The sequence below is a fragment of the Quercus suber genome, unplaced genomic scaffold (assembly GCF_002906115.3).
Source record: "Quercus suber isolate HL8 unplaced genomic scaffold, Cork oak 2.0 scaffold_30, whole genome shotgun sequence".
Taxonomy (NCBI): domain Eukaryota; kingdom Viridiplantae; phylum Streptophyta; class Magnoliopsida; order Fagales; family Fagaceae; genus Quercus; species Quercus suber.
In genome coordinates this window covers 2,141,487-2,163,573 of record NW_027069495.1, presented here as the reverse complement: position 1 = coordinate 2,163,573, position 22,087 = coordinate 2,141,487, and the positions used below count along the sequence as shown (strand labels likewise).

At 36.3% G+C, this 22,087-nt stretch overlaps 1 protein-coding gene across 3 annotated transcripts; it reads right to left on the bottom strand.

The window, feature by feature from the left end:
* Positions 1–200: 200 nt before the first annotated feature.
* LOC112010781 (uncharacterized) lies at positions 201–19,666 on the bottom strand. 3 transcript variants are annotated; one of them, XM_065770380.1, is made up of 14 exons: positions 19,279–19,666; positions 18,320–18,396; positions 17,705–17,863; positions 11,044–11,257; positions 7,488–7,574; positions 7,237–7,376; positions 5,052–5,132; positions 4,885–4,949; positions 3,908–4,083; positions 2,821–2,951; positions 2,640–2,721; positions 1,680–1,893; positions 1,439–1,539; positions 201–1,115 (listed from the first exon to the last, which is right to left on the bottom strand). In XM_065770380.1, exons 1-14 carry the CDS (start codon positions 19,444–19,446, stop codon positions 603–605), a joined length of 2,208 nt encoding a protein of 735 aa, XP_065626452.1. In that variant the 5' UTR covers positions 19,447–19,666; the 3' UTR covers positions 201–602. The 3 variants fall into 3 exon arrangements, with proteins under 3 accessions (XP_065626452.1, XP_065626453.1, XP_023898914.2); XM_065770381.1 differs by lacking the exon at positions 19,279–19,666 and having other exon boundaries at positions 17,705–17,841; XM_024043146.2 differs by lacking the exons at positions 17,705–17,863; positions 18,320–18,396; positions 19,279–19,666 and adding an exon at positions 16,909–16,928.
* Between the last annotated feature and the right edge of the window lie 2,421 nt (positions 19,667–22,087).

Here is a 22,087-nt window from a genome sequence, read left to right as displayed (position 1 = left end):
ACAAAAAAATTTGCAACCACACATTAACCGAATAAGTATTAAGTAATCAACAAAAAGTTGCATCCACATGCACGGGCTTCTCTTTTCTTAAAGGATAGCTGAAAAAACAGCAGCTGCACTGCAAATTCACCCAATTCAGAAACCAATTGCTATAAATATATCATCCTGAGAATTTTGAAAGGAATCAAGGACACAAAAAGTGTACTATCAAAATGTCATCTTCGATTTCTGAAAATTCAATCGTTACAATTTTCCAGTATTCCCCAGTAGGGGAAGTAAATGCACAAAGCTATATTACTGTTAATTCAAATTACAAAAATTTCCAACTGTTCTTTCCTTTTACACATCATGCTTATGAAACATATCCTGCTTTCACTTTCCTATTATCTTCCGAGTCCTTCAACTAGCACTAGCTGCAGATAAATGTATGTAGTTTTTAGTATAACAGACCTCCCAGATCTCAGTTATATTGGAGGGATCCAACTGCCAAAAAAATCTGTAAGCACCACAGAATCAGCCAAACCCAGGAACTGTATATCTTCTAGGCAAGCGCTCCCAATTCTAAAACAATGACATTCATTTCTTCAGACAGATTATGGATATTATGTACTGGGGCCTGAATTCTTGACTTCAATCTCATGTTCGTCCTCATCACCAGAACTCCTATGGTCAGTAGACGGCCGTTTCAATCTCTGGAATATCTCGTCAAGAGACTCAGATGAGGAATCACGAGAGACAAGTTTAGTTTCCTGAGTTTGGCGCAAGGGAATGAATTTTTTAGCCCCTATGTTCGTCTTGAAACTTTGAAAACCTGTCTTCATGGATTCCCAAGTTGAGGCCAATCCAGAAGAAGGCCCACCTGTAATATTACCAGAGCGCAAGTTGCCCGCATCAAGCAAGGAGACCTTAGCCGAGGCGATGTTCTTCCCTACTGGCTCTATATTGGAAGATCCTTTTTGTCTACTCTGTTCTCTTATAGCAGCATACTTGTTGCTGATGACTTCTTTGCTTGAACTATATCTACGAGCCTCTTCCTTCAAAGATTTTGAAGGAATTTCATGCATACAATCATGGGTCAAGCCAGTTGTAGCCTTCATTTCAACAGTGGTTCTACCCTGAGCATTTTTACTTTTAAGTAAGAAAACGAATTACAACCAAAATTTCAAGTTTTAGATGAATGAAAATGAACATTCTCAAATGAGATAAACGTCGGTGAAAGAGATTTTTCCTCCTCTATCCAAGTGTAAATAGCATGATAGAAGTACATAAAAACCAGAGAGAGAGAGCAAGTTATAGGGACCCCGTTTTCCATAAACAATATCCAAACATATGGTACACCAGATATTTCCAAGTGACACACACACACACACACAGAAAAACATATTATACAATAATGTGAAAAAAGAAAGCTTCCATTGTTTAGAATGTATTTACATACTGTGCTATTGCTGCCGGACCCGACATCTGTACCGTTGAAATTCCTTGCCAATGGAATAACATGTTCACCAACTTTGCACCCTTGTTCAAGCCAAGTACGTTCTGAGAAAAAAAGGTCAACTTACTAGGTATACACATACATATCCACATGGTTATACATTTAGGCATAAAATTCAATCTAGTTCAGAGCAAGTGGAAGAAAGTACTGTATGCATATTGATAACAAGTCATGGTATTCTTACCTTTTTGTAGGATAATTAATCCAGACGGATCAAATCCATCCATATCATCTGCCTCAGTTTGAAATCCAAACCTCTTCCAGCTCCCAAAAAAATCAATTACACGGTCAAAGAAATTGCTAGCAACCAAGAGGGTGTATATCACCATGATAAGTGGATAGATTCTGTTAAACTCATCTCCAAAGAAAGGAACAACTTTGTCGATGGTCCCCATTCGCTGTAGTCAGAATTCCATAATACACCAAGAGAAATGAATCAATCATTAAATATGGAGAAGTGGGGTAGAAATTCTCATGCACAACCTCTAATGGTTAGTAGTCTGTTGGTCCACCACCCAAAATACTGATTACATCCAAAAAAAACTAAAAGGGAAAGCAAATAAATAAATGACATGAAATCCTAACCCAGAAACTGGCTGAAAAGATAACATTTTGAACCACATAAAATATTAACAGGAAGCACTCTGAAGGTTCATGGAAAACCAAAGAAAGTTAAGAACATAATATTTTTTTCCTTTTGAAGGGGAATCCATTAATAAACACTGCTTTGCAGAGCTTTTCCAAACATGTACAGAATGTTCCCTAAGATAAAACTTTTTATTTTCCCTTTTATAATATATATATATATATATATGCTGATTGTGATTTTAATTTACTGCAGATGTATGATTCCCATAAACAAATACACATCATGTTTAAAACAAAAGAAAAGGGCACTGTATATGTTTTCTCGCACAAAACATTACAATTCAATCAGATCGAGAAAAAGAGAAGATAAACTGATATGTAAAATTTAAAAACACAAAAAACAAAAACAAAAATCTTGAGTATCTTATATTTTGCCACCTGGTTTTCTAATCTTTGCGTCAGGTGGGACAACCCACATATATCATTTTCTTGATTAATTTTCTGCTTAGGCTAGATACACATTTTTAAAACTGACAACAAAGTGATGGAGAATTACCTTTTCAAATATAGTATCGTCACCAAGACTAATGAGATTGAGATAGTTGTACGAAATCGGAGGAGCATACCGAGCAACCATCCTGGCAGAAATATTGAAATGGGATATTAAGTAAATTTTAACAAAAGAGGAATAAAGCTTAGTTCAATTTGCGATGATCGAGATATGAGGGAGAACTTACGAGCATATCATAAGCAAGTTAACTGAGCTTGTTTGCCTTGGTGTCAATGAGTAAAACATAAACATTCCAACTTTGAACAAGGAATAATATGTGCATATGCACATATACATCAGAGGAACAAAGGCAAAGACCTGGGGAAAAATTGAACCGATCAATTTATAATTGCTCTTTATTGGTAACATTTGAACCTAAAATCTACACCAGCCCTTAACCACTTGAGTCAAAGCCCAAGGGTAAATCAACCAATATAAACCACCAGCAGTAAGCAGGACAAATAAAGGAAGAGGCACGTCATACATACCTATGACATAATGCACAAAATAATGACATGAGATAAAATAATGGACAAGCGCGAAAGTAGAGACAGAACAAATAACCAGAGGTTTACATTTTGCAACTTAACATCAACAATAGAAAATGTTGTAACACTAGGAGTAAATAGAATTTAAAAAAAAAAAAAAAAAAAAGTGAGCAATGCAGTGCAATGGAAATGTGAGAATTTATGTATGGAGGGGGGGGGTTGTGGGGGACTAACTGAAATTTTTAGCAGAAATTAAAAGAGTCAGACAAAGTATGAGGGAAGATTTTATGGTAGAACTAACATTTTTTAGTAGATAATATAATGAAACAAAGCACAAAGCTCCCACCCACTCGATTTTACGTACAACTTATTTAGTCTACGACTCACTGGATAGTTTAAAGAGTACTGGTCCATCCATGAAATGGAGGCAAGGAAAGGAAATTGAACAGAAATTATTAATGTGCCTCATTCATTTTGCATTTATGGTCATTCAATTTCTTGTAATAAACAGTCAAGCAGTCAAAAACTGAAAGCAAGTGCATACAATGAACATTTATACAGACCAATGATCAAACATCCAAATATATACAAACTAATACTGACCAAATCAACACGTAGGTAACTTTGATAGGTATTCTTAAGAAATTAAGATTCAAAACGGAGCTAGATATACTCACTTCTAGAAGTGCTCTCTCCTAAAAGATGAAAGAACTGATCTCCAACAGACAAAATGCAACTTGTCTAGATGAAACAAAAACTTGAATCTATTAAAATATTATAATCTACCTGCACAAGAACTTCTTGGTTTTTAACTGAATTTACAAGGATTGAGAAAAGAGATAGATCCACTCGACTAGATAGTAAAGTTGCCTCTGCTAATAGAATTGCAGCTGACATGATACCAAGTATGATAGCCAACAGTTTCTCAAGTTGCTTTCTGAGGATGCATCGCCATAAAAATTCTGCAAAATGAACCACCATTTATTGTAGACTTAGAGACCACACCAACAACTACAAATAAGTTATTTATTCTAGACAATAAGCTACTAAATATTAGAACAAACCCAACTCATATGGTCAAACTAAGGCAGAAATGATAAATAAAGTAAGAAAGTTATTCAGCACAATTCAGAAAGGCCAAATATGCCCCAAAATAAGAGCATGACAATGAGGAACTTGAAGTAATTTGTGTATCTGTGTGTGTGATGCAAGACAAACTAGAATGTAAAGAACATGAAATATAAAGTATAAACCTAAACTTAAACCTCTAGGAGTCAACACCAAGGTTTGCTGGAGTTGACACCAGACCATTGAAATAATAATAAGAAAAACTTTATTATCAATCAAATTCTGTCATACAAAACTTTTCTTGCAAAAAAAGAACTTAAACTCCTAATCCAAATAGGAAAAGAAAATAATAAATTACATAAAAATGAAATCCTAATAACTCAGAGATTGGCTTAGGTCCTTAGGCCCAATAGACAGCAGACTCCTTATGTTTTTGTGTCTGCATCAGTATGTGTGCACGCAGAAAAATAAATATTCAGGACAAGACTGCACAGTTCAACTTTAAAAAACCACCAAACTAGCAGAACATAGAGACTTGTTTTTGTACCATTATTTTCACATTAGCAAAAGGTAGTTTAAAAGTAAATAAAGAGATCCTTGGTTAAAACAATGCTCATAAAAAGTAGACAAAAGAACCAGAGTTCATGCACATTTGTAAAATTTAAGGGAAAAACCAATCAATATAGAATGCTTACCTGCTGTATCAATGAGAGACCCTATTTTGCCAGTTCGAGCAGGTTTAAGGCTAGAAACGTACTTCCTAAAATGAGAGATAATCAATGTTTAAGTTCATGAACAAACAAGCTGTAACATAAACTCAAATAAATCAAATAAGAAAAGAAAAGAGTAATTTGGAACAGACCATCCAGTTGAAGAACGACGTTCGTAATTTTTTACTGTATCCTCCAGTTCAAGGGCCTCCATGACATATGACATATACTCACTGAAAAATTAACAATTAATTAAGACAAAATAGAGGCTAACCACCAAAGTATTCACACAGCCAAAGGAGAAATTTTTTTTTTTTGATAAGTAATTACTGCTTCATTGTATAAAGACAAAAGTTACAGAAGGGACCAGAGTACAGAGGCATTGTGCTAAGGGCCAGCAGAAAGCAAAATTATAAAGCAAGAAAATTACAATTATTGAGCAGATCAGCCAAAGAATTAAAAGTAAAACACCAGAAGCATTTGTCCACTTGAATGAAGTCTGGAAGGATAGAAGCTCCAAATCATGAATCAAAAAAGTGAAGGCATAGAATATTTTGCTTGAACCATGAGGACTTTCTCTTCTTCTTTTTTTTCTTCCAAAAACTAAATTCATTAGAGAATGCCAACCAAGCGTAAAAGAAAGTATATCTGAAGTGCACAAAAAAGACGACCTTTAACGGTAGAAATTAATATATATATATATACACACACACGCTAATAATTAAGAAAATCAGACACAAGAATGATGTCTTTAAGTTATATCCTGATTATCAAACCTCTTCAAAAACATTGTTCTTCCTCTACACCATAAGCACCAAATCAATCACATAATTTTTTTTTTAATTTAGTTTAGGTATGATTTAGGAGTGACGAGGACCATTTTATGACATGACTGTAGCGTAAAAATTATTCCTTTCTTTGGTTAAGAATAACTTGCTCTAGGGACCCGAGTCCCTGACGAAAACATTTTTTATATTTAAGTTTTGACCTCAAGGGGAGGGAAAGGGAACATGTGACAGAGAATCAAACATAGTTTTAGGTTGTGTAAAAGATGGCACTGCACCCCTTCTCTCCCCCACTCACTCCCTCCCCCCCCCCCCCCCCCAAAAAAAAAAAAGAAGAAGAAGGGAGGTATGGGGGAATTGGAAAAGTTCACAATCTAATTTATTTGTTTGAGCAACTTAGAATGTCCACAGAAATTATTGGAATAATGGAGGATGGATAGAAAATCTAAAAAGAATGTACAACCTATGGAGATAAGAAGTGGTTCCTAATCTTTTCTCTCGTGCTTTGGGTAAAGACGCCTGGATTTCTGAGTTGATTACTATTACATCAGACAGTGGTAGTAGTTGGAATATTCAATTCCATCGGGCTCCTGATGATTGGGAGGTGGAGAGAGTGGATGCTTTTTACGAGCATATTTATTCCAAAATGCCAAAGGGTGAGGGGGTTGATAAATTGTTTTGGAATTTAACCCCAAATGGTGTTTTGGATGTTCGCTCGTTCTATAATTCCTTATCTACTCCTCCTACCATTCCTTTCCCTTGGAAGTGTATTTGGAGTGTTAAGGTACCTAGAAGAGTTTCAGCTCGGGATAGCGTTCTTACTATTGATAACCTTGTAAAAAGGAACCTGTCTTTGGTTAATCGGTGTTATTTGTGCTGCTGAGATGGAGAAATAGTGGATCATCTTTTACTTCATTGTAAGTTTGCACATGCCTTATGGAGTGAAGTTTTTTTTATGTTTGGTATACAGTGGGTGATGCCAAGGACAGTTGTTTCTCTTCTTTGTGCATAGGAGAATTATTTGGGGATACACTCTTCTTCGGTTTTGAATATGGTGCCAGCCTGTTTGATGTGACTAATTTGGAGGGAACAAAATACCCGCACTTTTGAGGCTGTTGAGAAATCTATTGATCTTTTGAAGTCTTTGCTAGTTGGGACATTGTTTGGGTGGTCTCGTATTTGCGGTTTTATGCAATGTATTTCTCTATTTGATTTCCTGCATTCTGTTTCTGTTTCTCTGTGATTTTTTTGTATTTGTTTCAAGTATAGTCTGTTCATCATTGTGAACATGATGTACTTTTTTATTAATGAAAATATCTATTACCTATCAAAAAAAAAAAAAAAAGTGGTTCCTGATTCCATTTAACAGATAATCCAAAGCCATTATTAGAGGGTGATGTCATAAGTGGTGAGAAAATGTAAAGCAATACGTGGATAACCTTTTGTGTGTGTTTTGTTGTTGTGGGGGAGAGTGGGGGGAGGCAGGCATAGATTTCAAGGAAATTTCTTCATTGAGAAAAAAATAGAATATTCAACTAATCAATCAGTTTACCTTTTGTAACGGTAATACTCCTCTCGAGCTTGTCGAAGGTGACGCCTAAGTGTTGCCATTGATTTTTCATCTGTATCATAGTCCATATCGTTTTCCCCTAATTGGCCACCTTGTGGTTTGAAGGCTGGATCTTCCTTTAACTGGAAATTGAAAATTCATCTTTAAAATAGTACAAAGAAAAACCTTGTTCATCCAAGTGAAGGCTTCAAAAAAAAATAAATTTCAAGGAAAAAAAAAAAAGCATGAAATACCATTTTAGTTAACATATTATCGATAACATCCATATAGGGCCTCAAAGGATCCCGCTTTGACATCTGATTGGCTGTTGCCTGAGCAACCTATCAAAGCAAACCATAGATTCAAAAGGTAAAATAAAATGATGAGGGAAAAAAAAAACAAGGACCTAAGAAATGTATAATAAATTAGTTAGAATAAAGCAATCATGTTCAGTGCACGCGAAGCAACAACTAGCTTTCCATCCTTAGCAGAAAAGAAATATATCAAATCCAAGTGTCTTATTATCTTTGAAAATATGAGACAATATGATTTCTAGCTCTTAAAATCATCCTAGTTGGCAAGATGTTTAGGTAATTGACCAAATTCTGGGCAATAGACTAGAGTTGAGTTAGAAAAATGAAAAATCATCATACGACAAGAAGTCGTCCAAGAGAAATGAAAGAATGAAGCATCAAACATGATGGCGTTGGTCTCGCAATTCTTCTTCAACTAATTGTTTGCTTAGTAATATAACAACCTGTTTCAAACCTACAGGATAAGTACATACTGCCCATAGTTTCTGGAACTTATAGAAAAACTGATTGGGAGGATTTCAAGAAATGGTTCAACTTCAAATGGACTCTGGATTATAAAAGCTGGTTATTGCCAACAACAATTTCCCAAGGTAAACCTTGAAACCAAAGTCAAACTGCAGAGTTGGAAACCTTGTCTACAGATCTAACTGAGTGCACATGATCATAATACAAAGGGAAAATTTTAGAATTGATATGAACATTAAAAGTTTGTGGATTATGCACCCGATTTTTAATTATTATAATTGATCAAAAAACTATTAGTAACTGCACCCTTATCATGGTTGGGTAGCTTAACCAAGCCTTGCTTGGAAAGTGATTATTGTGTTTTAGGAAGGAATGTAACAGGTTAGGGCGTCAGGTTATAGCAACCAAATATGGTGTGACTTGGGGGGGGTGGGGTGCTCTTATTATAATTCTGTGTCTAGTCCTCTTACAGCTTCTTTCCCTTCCCTTGGAAGAGCATTTGATGCATAAAGGTGCCTAAAAGGTCTTTCTTTTTATGGACACCAGCTTGGGGTGACTAGTGAGATTCTTAGCATTGATAATCTTGCTAAGAGAGGTCTGCCCTAGTTAATTGGTGTTGCTTGTGTCATGTGACGGAGAAACTATGGATCATCTTTTCTCAACTTTAAGTTTGCTCATCCTTTATGGAGTGAAGTTTTTCTGATGTTTGAGATCTAGTGGATGATGCCGAAGACAATTGCTTCTCTTCTATTTTGCATGTGCTTTATGGAGTGAAGTTTTTCTGATGTTTGAGATCTAGTGGGTGATGCCAAAGACGGTTGCTTCTCTTCTATTTGCACGGAAGAATTTGGTTGGTTAAACACTTTTCAAATATTTGGAATATGGCTCCAACTTTTCTGAGGTCAATTTGGTGGGAACGCAAAACCCATACTTTTGAAGATAACAAGACCTTTAGATCTCTTAAAGTGTCTACTAATTGGGACTTGGTTTTAGTGGTCTCATATCAGGGGTTTTGGCAATGTATTTCCATTTATGATTTTCTACAATCTGTTATTTTTTTTCTTCTAGAGTTATCTGTAATTGCTTCAAGTACTGAGTGTTCATCATTGTGTTTGTGCTTTTTCTTTTTTTCAATAAAANGGGGGGCGGCGCTGGTGCACCAGAGGTGTTAGAGGGACTCATGGGTGCACTAGAGGTGTTAGAGGACTCATGGGTGCAGGACTGGAAGAATATTAGGGCAGGTGCAAAGAGTTTCTTCAGACAAGTGGTGTATGCTACAGGAGAGGGTCATTGTATTTGTTTCTGGCACGATCCTTGGAGTGGGCATATTCCTCTATAGGACCTCTTTCCAGATCTATTTGCTTGCTCTGTGTCTAAAGAAGCTTAAATTTTTGACTTGGTTATTTCTACATTAGAAAGGGGATGTAGGAGCTGGAATTTACAATGTCGTTGAGCTTTTCATAACTGGGAGTTGGAGGGTGTATTTGTTTTTAAAGCTTTTTTATTCCAATATGCCAAGGGGTGAGGGAGATGATAACCTGGCTTGGCAATTAACTCGAACTAGTGTTTTTGAAGTGCGCTCTTATTATAATTCTGTGTCTAGTCCTCTACAGCTTTTCTTTTCTTGAAGAGTAGGTTAATTAAAAAAAAAAAAAAAAAAAAAAAAAAAAAAGACTTGGGCCCCCTACAAAAAGCTTGTACCTTTTTGAAATTGTAAACGATTAACCCAGCGTCCCAGCCGGACGGCCCACATGTAAAAAAAAAAGAAAAAGAGTTTAGTCAAAAGACAGAGTGAGAGGCGAGAGACTCAGAGTGAGAGAGACTTTTGCCACTGCCCACGTCATGAGTGAAGCTGCCAAACGCGATGTGAGATCTTGAATCTTGCTGCTGCCACACCGTGACGCCGCCACCATGCGAGAGCGGCGAGACCCATCTCTTAGACCCACGCGACACCTACACCACCACGCAACACCCATCTTGCCATGACGCCGCTGCTGGTTTGATCTACTCCAGCCTTCACACTCAAGTATTTAATATCCTTCAAAATCTCAGAATCTATGCTTGTGGTGTTTGTGTATTTACTGATGAGGAATCTGTGCTTGTGTTATTTTTTTTTTTGGCTTTTTTGGCTCTATGACTTTGTGACTATCTTACTTGATGGGTCTATGTTTGTCTTTGTGAATTGTGGCTCTGTGTGACTATATTATATAGATAAGAGAGAGAGTAGAGTCTCTAGAGATTAGAAAAATTAGTGTTTGACTGTTTGTTGTGTGGTAGTTGGGCAATAAAATAGGGACAAGTTACAGGCTCACAGCAAAAGGAAAACTTCATTTTTGGTTATTGTTATCACATTGTTAGTTTTTGGAATAGAGTTACTGGATTGGAGCTGGTATTAAGTTCATCTTGTTATCATTGGTTCTTTTTAGTTGCTTGCTTTATGTTTTCTAATATAAAACTCCTTTGAGTACTGACTTAGAAGCAAACCCTGAGTTCTTAGTCATGGGCTTAATGGTTAGAAATTTTCTGTTCTAGTTCTGTTTTTATTTTTCTTTTCTCAGCTGCTAACCAGAACAATATTTTTTATGGAACTATGACATGAACATCTGAGTTAATTGATGTAGTCATTTCTTTTTTGCTTGTCTAATATTTTCTATTTTTCATTTCAGCTAGTGCTTATATACCTGGAGCACAAGATTTGATGACTGACTTACTTCACAACCTCCAATATAAGGCTATGGCTCTAATGTTTTGTCATATTCTTGTTTATTTAGCAGCTGTTCCAGCAAAACCCACTTTCAAGCACATTCCTAAGGTATGCTGTTAAATGTAGTGTTAATAGGTTTGGATATATCAGTCAAGGGGTTTAATAGGTTGTGTTTTCATTCTTTTGTTGTTGGTAGAGTGCTTTTTCTTTTTTTCAATAAAACTTCTATTAACTATAAAAATAAATAAATAAAGAATTGGGAGCAAGAGAAAAGGAAGAAGAGAAGATAACTCGACTGTTCTTGGAGGGAAAAAACAAAAGACTTACTACAATAGCATTTGAAAGTTCTTGATGAGCATCATCAAGCTTAACAGCCATTTTCGCAATTTTATGAGAGAGAACTTTTTGACGGGTGGTCCAGTCTGCATTTTTCCAAATGCTTTTCGGAATTCCACTCAAGCCAAAGCCAAGAAGAAATGCACCTGTAACAAGTCCAAAAGTATTTGAGCAGCCCATGGCTAAACCCAGAACACCACTACCCCTGTTAACAAAGGCATCAAGCAGCAACAAATGAGAACATAGCTTAGCTGCACCACAGAGAAATAATTTAAAATATATATATATATTAAAAAAAAGAAAAAAGAAAAAAATATATAGGAACCAAGTAAGCTAGCTTGACACAGCCGCACTTGACAAGTATTAAAAACAAGAGGGGTGGGTGTATAAACAATTAACTGGGCAAAAATTATTAACTTTTTAATGAATTATTAGTATTGAGATGGCTTATTATAACCACCCACGTTTCACGTATATAAAGATTTTGGGCAAACACCAAATATAATGCACCAAATTGAGTACTTAAATATAACATTCTTCTTCCGAAAAAAAAAAAAAAGTAGGCAGTGTTAGGGTAAGGGGAGCATCACTTTCAAAACTTTATACTTGGCTTCATGAAAGTGTCTATGAATTCTCACATTCCACCTTTGTCCCCCCCACCCCCAAACCCGAAATCCAACTAATTATCCAAGACTAAATAAACCAGGCCATCTCTGTCAACTAATCAAGCGTACAAGTTAGGGTACAAATCCTTTAAAGAATGGTTTCTACCCTTACTCTTGAGCCATCCCTGACATCAAAGTTCACATGTTGGATGGAGCAATCCCAACCCACTTTGATACTACATCATAGGCTACACCCGTAAGTCCCTCTTTTTGGTTTTGAATTCCAGCCACTCCCTTCCACCCTAGACTTCGTAGCAATCACCTGTCACCATAAGGGTGCTTTCATTCCCAAAGTGCCATAACCCGTTCCCCAACAAGGATTGATTATAGCTCCCTAACTTCTTAACCCCCAAGCCACCTTCAACAATCGGTGAACAAACAATATTCCATGCCACCATAGAGAATTTGAAATCCTCTTCCAAGACAGTAAGACACCCCACAAAAAAAAAAAAATGATCTCTCTAGCCTTTTTGCCACATACATGGGAATAGTAAATAAAAAGAGATAATATGTTGGTAAACTTGAATGCGTATTCTTCAACAACACTATCCTCCCTCCCTTTGACAAATATAACTTCTTCCAGCCAAACAATCTACATTCCATTTTCTCTAAGATAGGATTTGACAAACATTGCACCTTAAACGATGCCCCCAAAGTTATTCCAAGGTAAGTCATCGCCAAGCTCCCAATTTTACAACACAGTATATCTGCTAGTTAAACCATGTTACCCACATTAACAACCAGTACCACTTTACTCTTTCCTAGGTTAACTTTCAGACCCGTAACGGCTTCAAAGCAAGTTCACACTATTCTGATATAAAGAATTTGTTGGGGAGAGAACACTTTGAGGAGACTCCAATTGAGAGGTTAATATAATATAGAGGGACACCACTTAACCCAAAAGCTCAAAACTATGGGTATGGGTCCAATTATGTTATATTAACCGCTTATTCTTCTCATTAGCATCCAATGTGGAATTTCACTAACCAACCACGCTACTCACAAGTGAATATTTCAACAAATCTCCCCCTTCACATGCGAGTCTTCCACCAAATCACTTCTAGCACTTCAGTTAGTCTCCCCCTTGAGTGGAAGCCTTTTTCTTTATAATTCAAGTGTCATGCATCACCATTAGCAATAGTGTGTCCTTTACTCAACCATAGGTGGGGTGAACATGGGAGTCTTCCTTGCACAACTATAGGAGTCACCAACACGCACCAAGCAGAACCTTTACTCAGCCATGGGAGTCTTCCTCATTCTACTTGGTGGAATCTACTAGCAAACACTTGCCCTAGAACCATCAGCTCTGATATCACTTGTTAGGGAGAGAACCTCCCCCAATTGAGAGGTTAATATAACACATAGGGAAATCACTTAACCGAAAAGCTTAAGTCTATCAGTGCCCAATTATGTTATATTAATTACTAATTCTTCTCATTAGTATCCAATGTGGAACTATGCTACTTAATCAACCACACTACTCACACATGAATATTCCAACAGAATTTGTTCAGTATTCACATCACAAAATAAAATGGTTTCATCAACAAATTAAATAAGGGAGAAAATTAGCCCCTCATTTGCAGCATGCCCTACTTGGAACCAAGAATAACCCCCCCTCCCTTCCTTATTTTTCTTCAACATCCTATTTAACACCTCCATAACCAGTACAAAGAGCACTAGGGATAGCAGGTCACCCTGCCTTAACCTTTGAGAACTACTAAAGAAGTCAGAAAGGGAATTGTTTACCATAACTGAGAAATGGACAGAAAGTATATATATGCGTGAATCCAATTCCTCCACTTCTCACCGAACTCCATTCTACCCAATGGATAAAGTATCACATCCCAATTAACATGAACATAAGCTTTTTCGATATCGAACTTATAAATCACCCATTAGCAATAAGAACCAAGTCTAGAATTTTTTGACATTTTTTGACCTCTACAAAAGCATTCTACAACTCAGAGATTGTTTATGTTTATGTTTATGTTTACTAAACATTGAGTTCATTCTATTTGCCAACACCTTTACCAACTATTTATACACACTACCCAACAAGCTAATAGGCTGAAAGCTAGGAAGCACGGGTGTGTTTTGAGACTCGGGTGCGGGTGCGGGTACGGGTGCGAGACTCGGCAATTTTTAAAAAAGGTGGGTGCGAGTGCGGCGGGACTCGGCGATTAAAAAATTATTAAAATTATTTTTATTTATATTTTTAATATATTACTAAGTATATTTTTTCACATTATATATACATATACTAAATTTAAGAACAATAATAAATAGTAACTCAAATATAATATTCATAAATTAAATAAAACCCACAAAATTAATATTTTTATTTTTATTCTCTCCATTCACCTGCCACTCAGTGCCAACAAATCGGTCTCCTCAGTATATCAATTTTACCTTTTTTTTATTTTTTATTTTATTTCTCAGGCTTCCATTTTCCAAAGCCTAATCTACACCACACGTCCACAACTTTTAAAAAACATCTGTGTCTTCTTCGTTCTTCTCCTTAGCTGCGTTTCTTCCTTTCTACATTTTTTTTCTTCTCCTCAGCTTCGTTTCTTCCGTCACTCCCCTTCCCAGTTCATACCTTTTTTTCTTTCTTTTTGTTCTTGCTGGGCTCGCGAAAAAAAAAGAGGAAGAAGACGATCCGATTCGGCGCGAATTGGTCCGGTTCAGCGCGAATCGGCGCTCGTCGAAGCCGAGTCGGCGCGAGTCCGGCGCTCCACGTGGCAGGACGCGGCCCGACGCGGCACGGACGCGCGGTCTGCGGCGTCCCATTCCAAGACAGTAAGACACCCCACAAAAAAAAAAAAATGATCTCTCTAGCCTTTTTGCCACATACATGGGAATAGTAAATAAAAAGAGATAATATGTTGGTAAACTTGAATGCGTATTCTTCAACAACACTATCCTCCCTCCCTTTGACAAATATAACTTCTTCCAGCCAAACAATCTACATTCCATTTTCTCTAAGATAGGATTTGACAAACATTGCACCTTAAACGATGCCCCCAAAGTTATTCCAAGGTAAGTCATCGCCAAGCTCCCAATTTTACAACACAGTATATCTGCTAGTTAAACCATGTTACCCACATTAACAACCAGTACCACTTTACTCTTTCCTAGGTTAACTTTCAGACCCGTAACGGCTTCAAAGCAAGTTCACACTATTCTGATATAAAGAATTTGTTGGGGAGAGAACACTTTGAGGAGACTCTAATTGAGAGGTTAATATAATATAGAGGGACACCACTTAACCCAAAAGCTCAAAACTATGGGTATGAGCCCAATTATGTTATATTAACCGCTTATTCTTCTCATTAGCATCCAATGTGGAATTTCACTAACCAACCACGCTACTCACAAGTGAATATTTCAACAAATCTCCCCCTTCACATGCGAGTCTTCCACCAAATCACTTCTAGCACTTCAGTTAGTCTCCCCCTTGAGTGGAAGCCTTTTTCTTTATAATTCAAGTGTCATGCATCACCATTAGCAATAGTGTGTCCTTTACTCAACCATAGGTGGGGTGAACATGGGAGTCTTCCTTGCACAACTATAGGAGTCACCAACACGCACCAAGCAGAACCTTTACTCAGCCATGGGAGTCTTCCTCATTCTACTTGGTGGAATCTACTAGCAAACACTTGCCCTAGAACCATCAGCTCTGATATCACTTGTTAGGGAGAGAACCTCTCCCAATTGAGAGGTTAATATAACACATAGGGAAATCACTTAACCGAAAAGCTTAAGTCTATCAGTGCCCAATTATGTTATATTAACCACTAATTCCTCTCATTAGTATCCAATGTGAAACTACGCTACTTAATCAACCACACTACTCACACATGAATATTCCAACAGAATTTGTTCAGTATTCACATCACAAAATAAAATGGTTTCATCAACAAATTAAATAAGGGAGAAAATTAGCCCCTCAGTTGGAGCATGCCCTACTTGGAACCAAGAATAACCCCCCCTCCCTTCCTTATTTTTCTTCAACATCCTATTTAACACCTCCATAACCAGTACAAAGAGCACTAGGGATAGCAGGTCACCCTGCCTTAACCCTTGAGAACTACTAAAGAAGTCAGAAAGGGAATTGTTTACCATAACTGAGAAATGGACAGAAAGTATATATATGCGTGAATCCAATTCCTCCACTTCTCACCGAACTCCATTCTACCCAATGGATAAAGTATCACATCCCAATTAACATGAACATAAGCTTTTTCGATATCGAACTTATAAATCACCCATTAGCAATAAGAACCAAGTCTAGAATTTTTTGGCATTTTTTGACCTCTACAAAAGCATTTTACAACTCAGAGATTGTTTATGTTTATGTTTATGTTTACTAAACATTGAGTTCATTCTATTTGCCAACACCTTTACCAACTATACCAACTATTTATACACACTGCCCAACAAGCTAATAGGCTAAAAGTCCCTAATATTAGTGGTATTAAACTTTTTAGGAATTCAAGCAATAAAAGAAACACTAAGGGATTTTCAAACTCAGGCTCTAGGTCCAACTAATAGCAAGCTCCATCCATAAGATCATTGAGTGAGCTATCTTCTTTTTGAATATATGTTCATAGGTTTGCATAATTGGAGGCTTATATCTTGTGTCTGCGCCAAACAACAATCTCTTAAATATGATAATTTTAGCTTCCATTAATAGATTAGGCAAAATCCAACTTCAACTAATAGCCTCACCTACGTCAAAAAAATTGGAGATCTCTCCCTCCCCCAACATACAAAGACACGTTGGATCCATGCTTCTATGTGTGTGCTCTCTTCTAAAGAATCTTCCAGATGCATATATTTTACAATGTCAAATCCATCAACTTTCTTAGGTCAAATTAACATTCTTTAATCTCTTTGTTCTTTTCTAAAGAATTTTCAACATGCAAATATGCATTATTTCAAATTTACAAATTACAAGTCACCATGCTTGTGACCAAGATATTTTTGTACAAAGAGGCTATAACAAAGTCAAAAAACAAGTTCCTTTATGATGTAGAAACATTTCAACTTGATACAAGAATTTGGTTTAATGACCCCCTATGAGCTCTAGGCACCTAAAAGGCAAACCTAAGATCATATGAAAAGAAACTATAATTCATATGGAATAAAAATCAACTAAGAGAGAGTGAGAAAGTGAGAAACAGACCTCTCCTTACGCATCAGAATAGGGTGCGGCTCCTCCGGAGCCGCGTCGGTGCTTTCTAGGCTGAAAGTCCCTAATATTAGTGGTATTAAACTTTTTAGGAATTCAAGCAATAAAAGAAACACTAAGTGATTTTCCAACTCAGGCTCTAGGTCCAACTAATAGCAAGCTCCATCCATAAGACCATTGAGTGAGCTATCTTCTTTTTGCATATATGTTCATAGGTTTGCATAATTGGAGGCTTATATCTTGTGTCTGCGCCAAACAACAATCTCTTAAATACGATAATTTTAGCTTCCATTAATAGATTAGGCAAAATCCAACTTCAACTAATAGCCTCACCTACGTCAAAAAAATTGGAGATCTCTCCCTCCCCCAACATACAAAGACACGTTGGATCCATGCTTCTATGTGTGTGCTCTCTTCTAAAGAATCTTCCAGATGCATATATTTTACAATGTCAAATCCATCAACTTTCTTAGGTCAAATTAACATTCTTTAATCTCTTTGTTCTTTTCTAAAGAATTTTCAACATGCAAATATGCATTATTTCAAATTTACAAATTACAAGTCACCATGCTTGTGACCAAGATATTTTTGTACAAAGAGGCTATAACAAAGTCAAAAAACAAGTTCCTTTATGATGTAGAAACATTTCAACTTGATACAAGAATTTGGTTTAATGACCCCCTATGAGCTCTAGGCACCTAAAAGGCAAACCTAAGATCATATGAAAAGAAACTATAATTCATATGGAATAAAAATCAACTAAGAGAGAGTGAGAAAGTGAGAAACAGACCTCTCCTTACGCATCAGAATGAGGAGAATAAGTCCAAAGAGGCCAATAGATCCCACAACTATGTAAAAGATGAAGTTAGCATGTAGGCTAGTCTTCAATCTTTCTTTCACAGTGAAGTCTCCAGCGTCTTCAAAACCCTGAATAAGGGGCACCACAGCCCTGCTTAGAGATAAAATAACTTAAATATATGAGGAAAATAGAACAGTTAAAACTAATTAGAAATCTCTACAGTGAGTTTGAACAGCTTATGCAGTGAAAGGTTAACAAATGGACAAGTAATAATATATTACACAACTATGACACTTAAAAAACCATAGCCATCTGTATTTATGAAACATATTAAGGAACCAAAAGGAAGTACTTCAAAAATATGCAAACGTGCATATTCATCTAGCTTGCCTAGTTTAGGAGTGGCACACTTTGCTTTAAGTAGGTTAAAACTTCATTAAGTAGATGAAAATGTAAGAATTAATACTACTAGGAATGACACCATATAATATATACACACACACATACAAGAAAAATGCAAATAGAAAACGGTGGAATGAGCATATCAGTCACTTTCAGCATAGTGACCAAGTTATGTATAAGAAAGTCTGTGTTTGAACAGCATACCAAGTAAGTAAAAACGTACTCCAATATGACCAACTCCAAAAGAAAGAAATCCCTCCATTCTGGTTATCATGCATAGTCTGCACATGTAAGAAGCAGCAACATTAATCAAACCAAACCAATCATTGCGTGTGTGCACACACTCACGCACGTACAGATGCTTCAACAAATCATTAGTCCATTTAAAAACCACTCGAAAAATATACGCAATAACAACTTCAGATGATCTCAACTTTCAGCTTCAAATCAAAAGAGACATTCCTATATACAAGAGAAATAAAATTTTAAACATATATGAAGTTCTATATTTTTAGGATGTGCCTAAAGACTCGTGCAAAATACTATAAGATTGTAAAAGGACTTATATCAAGTTACGATTTAGGGAGAACTAGCAATAGTACTCCTTCTCTAGCTGGTTAAAATGTAGAGAAGTGCTACTATATACACAACATATTCACAAACACTTTCACGACAAATCTTAGTAGGTAAGTTATTATTGGTTTTAATTTGAATCCACTACTGAAATTATGTTATTGCCCACCGGTAACAACCAAATTCAAATTTGTTATGAAAGTGTTGCGAAGATGTTGTGTTCATAGCATTTCTCTAAATTGTATACGTATTCAGCTACAAAAGAAAAGTTAAAAAAAAAAAACGCATTGAATTAAGCTCAGGCTAGACCAGGCCAAAGCCAATCTTCACCAAAATTGAACCCTAAATCACACTCACAAACCAAAACGGAACCCTAATTGCCAGAGTCAATGAATGGAAACAAAAAAAAAAAAAAAAAAAGCAACAAAACCAATGCACAATATTCAATCGCTGCGATTGAGTTTCGTCTAATCCAGATATGAATTTACGAATAACGAGTAAATCAAGTTTAAAAAAAAAAAAAAAAAGGGAAGAAATGAAACGAGAAAGAAAGAAAGGAAAGGAAAGGAAATGGTAGTGGTAGTAGTTACCGCCCAGATGTCAGCGGGGACGAGGACGATGATGGAGAGAGAGCAGAACCAGGTGTATCCGACTGTGAAGAGCACGTATCGAGGGGCCTCTGGTCCCGCGAAGTACCTCAGCGTGAAAATCACCATGCCTACCGTTAGAGGCAGCGAGATCATATAGAACACCCACATCTCTCTCTCTCTCTCTCTCTCTCTGTCTGCAACTTTCTCTGGTTTTAGAGATTTGAAATTCGCTGAGTGGAAGGAAAAACTGAAAAAGTAAAGAGAATCCGAGGGGAGCGATCGCTGCGATTTGGAGCTAAAGAGAGGAGTTTGTGTCTGTGCAAGCCTGGCCTGCTTGCGTTACGTGTACAGGGGATCAGTTTTTTTTTCTTTTTTTTTCTTTTTTTCATTTTTCTTTTTTACTCAACTGTTGTGTTCTATAAGGTTCGCGCGATATGCGCTAATGCGTGCATTCAGCAGCAGCGAGAGCTGAGTAACGTTTATTTAATTTTTTTAAAAAAATAATAGTAATAAATAGAAAATATATATTTTTAGTAAATTACATTACTTAAAAGAGAAGTAATTATTGGTTCAAATTTAAATTTACCATTAAAATTACTTTTTAACCTAATAATAATAATCAATAACTTAGGATTTGTTGTAAAAATATTATAGACATAGCATTTCTCTACTTAGGATTCATTTGAGTTCCGCTTATTTTTCTGAAACTGAAAACTTTTTGCTAAGTACTGTAGATAAAGGTAAAAGTTAGCTGAAATAGTACAACAAGACCCATAAATAGTATCAAAAAGTGCAGTAGGACCCATAAATAGTAGCAAAAATAAGTTGAATAGTAAAATAAGTTGACAAAAATTATTTTTGCCAAACACACTTAAATGTGTAGCCATGGCCTAGGTAGCATGCCATGATCTTAGTTGTGTGCCCTAAAAATTACATTGTTTGTGCTTTTATTGATCAATGCAACCATAAGTATGAATGTAGTTGTAATTCTAGAATTTATAGGCCATTTAATAATGTTGTTCTAATAACATTGTTTGTATTTTTTGAAAATATGTGTGGAAAAAAAAGTGTGTGAAAATACGTATAATATTGTTTAAAAACTAAAAAATGCAGCTCAAATAACCATCCCGAACCGCCCCTAATGTTATAGTGGTATATAGTAGGGTGAGACTAGCCTTGGGAGAGATTAAAACGCATTTCTATCATAAATACATCAACGGTCACTTCTATCATAGGGATCCAAATCCCAACTACTTCAATAGTCATATCTATCAGTGCAGTAATTAGATCCAACACAATATATAAAGATTAAAACACACAAACAACTACACAAGATCCAAAGATTAAGGCTGCATTTGGTTCAACAGAAAGTCAATTCCGAGCATAAAGTGATTTCAGGGGAAATTGTTTTCCCGTAAGGAAAATATTTTCAGGCTGTTTGGTTGCACCATGGAAAATAGGGCAAAAAATGAATTCCACTATATGGTTGCCTCAGAATTCATTTTACGGAAAGTCAATTCCCATGTTTAGTTTGTACAAACATTTTACGAAAAATATGAAATGCCTTACAAAAGAAACACCTACATTGCCTAGACGAACCTGTAACAGTACAAAAATAATCATCCACTTCAACATCGACAAAGAGCATCCGAATATACCCATAATATTTATATCAAAACGCATATAATGTACTTTCACTATTGGCATTACACCTCCATGGTGTACAAAAATGATACCTACACGTGATATCTGAACAGTACACATACATAACTTGGGCAATTGTATTATTACAATAATACAAAAGACTACACATCCTACAGTCAAGGTACATAACTGCTATCCCTTGGAGCATAACAGTTCACAAAATATATGTACCATCATCATCTGTCTAAGGTTAGAAATACATACATAGCCTGCTTATCGATAATACAATTGTGTCACATATATAATACAGTGATAGGTGAATACTAGTACTACAACAAACGACAATCCCTAAAGCTACCATCACAGTCAACACCAAATAGACAAGTCAGAGTCGAGTGAACAAATAACTATCCATCCAAAGCTTCCTCAACTTAGCATTATTGGCTAGAAATCTCCGTGCTACCTTCTTATTTTCATAGAGATGGTCAAAGACAGTTGTGAGCATATCTTCACTATACGCATCCGCCACCATAGCCATCACCTCAGAGTAAAGATTGGTATAATCAACAAGGCCCTGGTTGATTTCTTTCAGGGCCACAACAATTTCCTTCAGCTGATCAGACAGATTAGTCAGAACACTATCATCAGAGGGAGGTGCACGGCCTCTTTTGCGAGACTTTGAAATTATGGACCTAGTGGTGGATGATTCTACCACATTTTTCCCTTTATCCACCACACCCTCCTCCCCATTGTCAGCCACCATCTCAGTGCTCTCCCCATTGTCTTGGTCTGTGTCAATATCAACATACGACTTAGCAAAGCTACCCGTGGCCATATCTTTCCCCGCTACAATGGCCAATTCATCGTACATCTCTATCTTTTTGTTCAAATACTCCACATGCTTACGATGCGCCTGTAAAGGAGAAAGGAACGTATAATAACAATGCAATAATCACTTCACTCATAAGTTCAATATCGATGCCATTAGATGATTTATGTCAATGATAAACAAAAAAAGCTGTTAGGAAACAGGAGACATAACCCATGATTTATGGGATAAGTACAACAGAAAATACAATGCACAAATACTAAGACCAGATTTTACAATAGATCCGCACATAAAAGTTACATTTGAAAATTTGTAAAAGCAATGGAATCCTAAAAA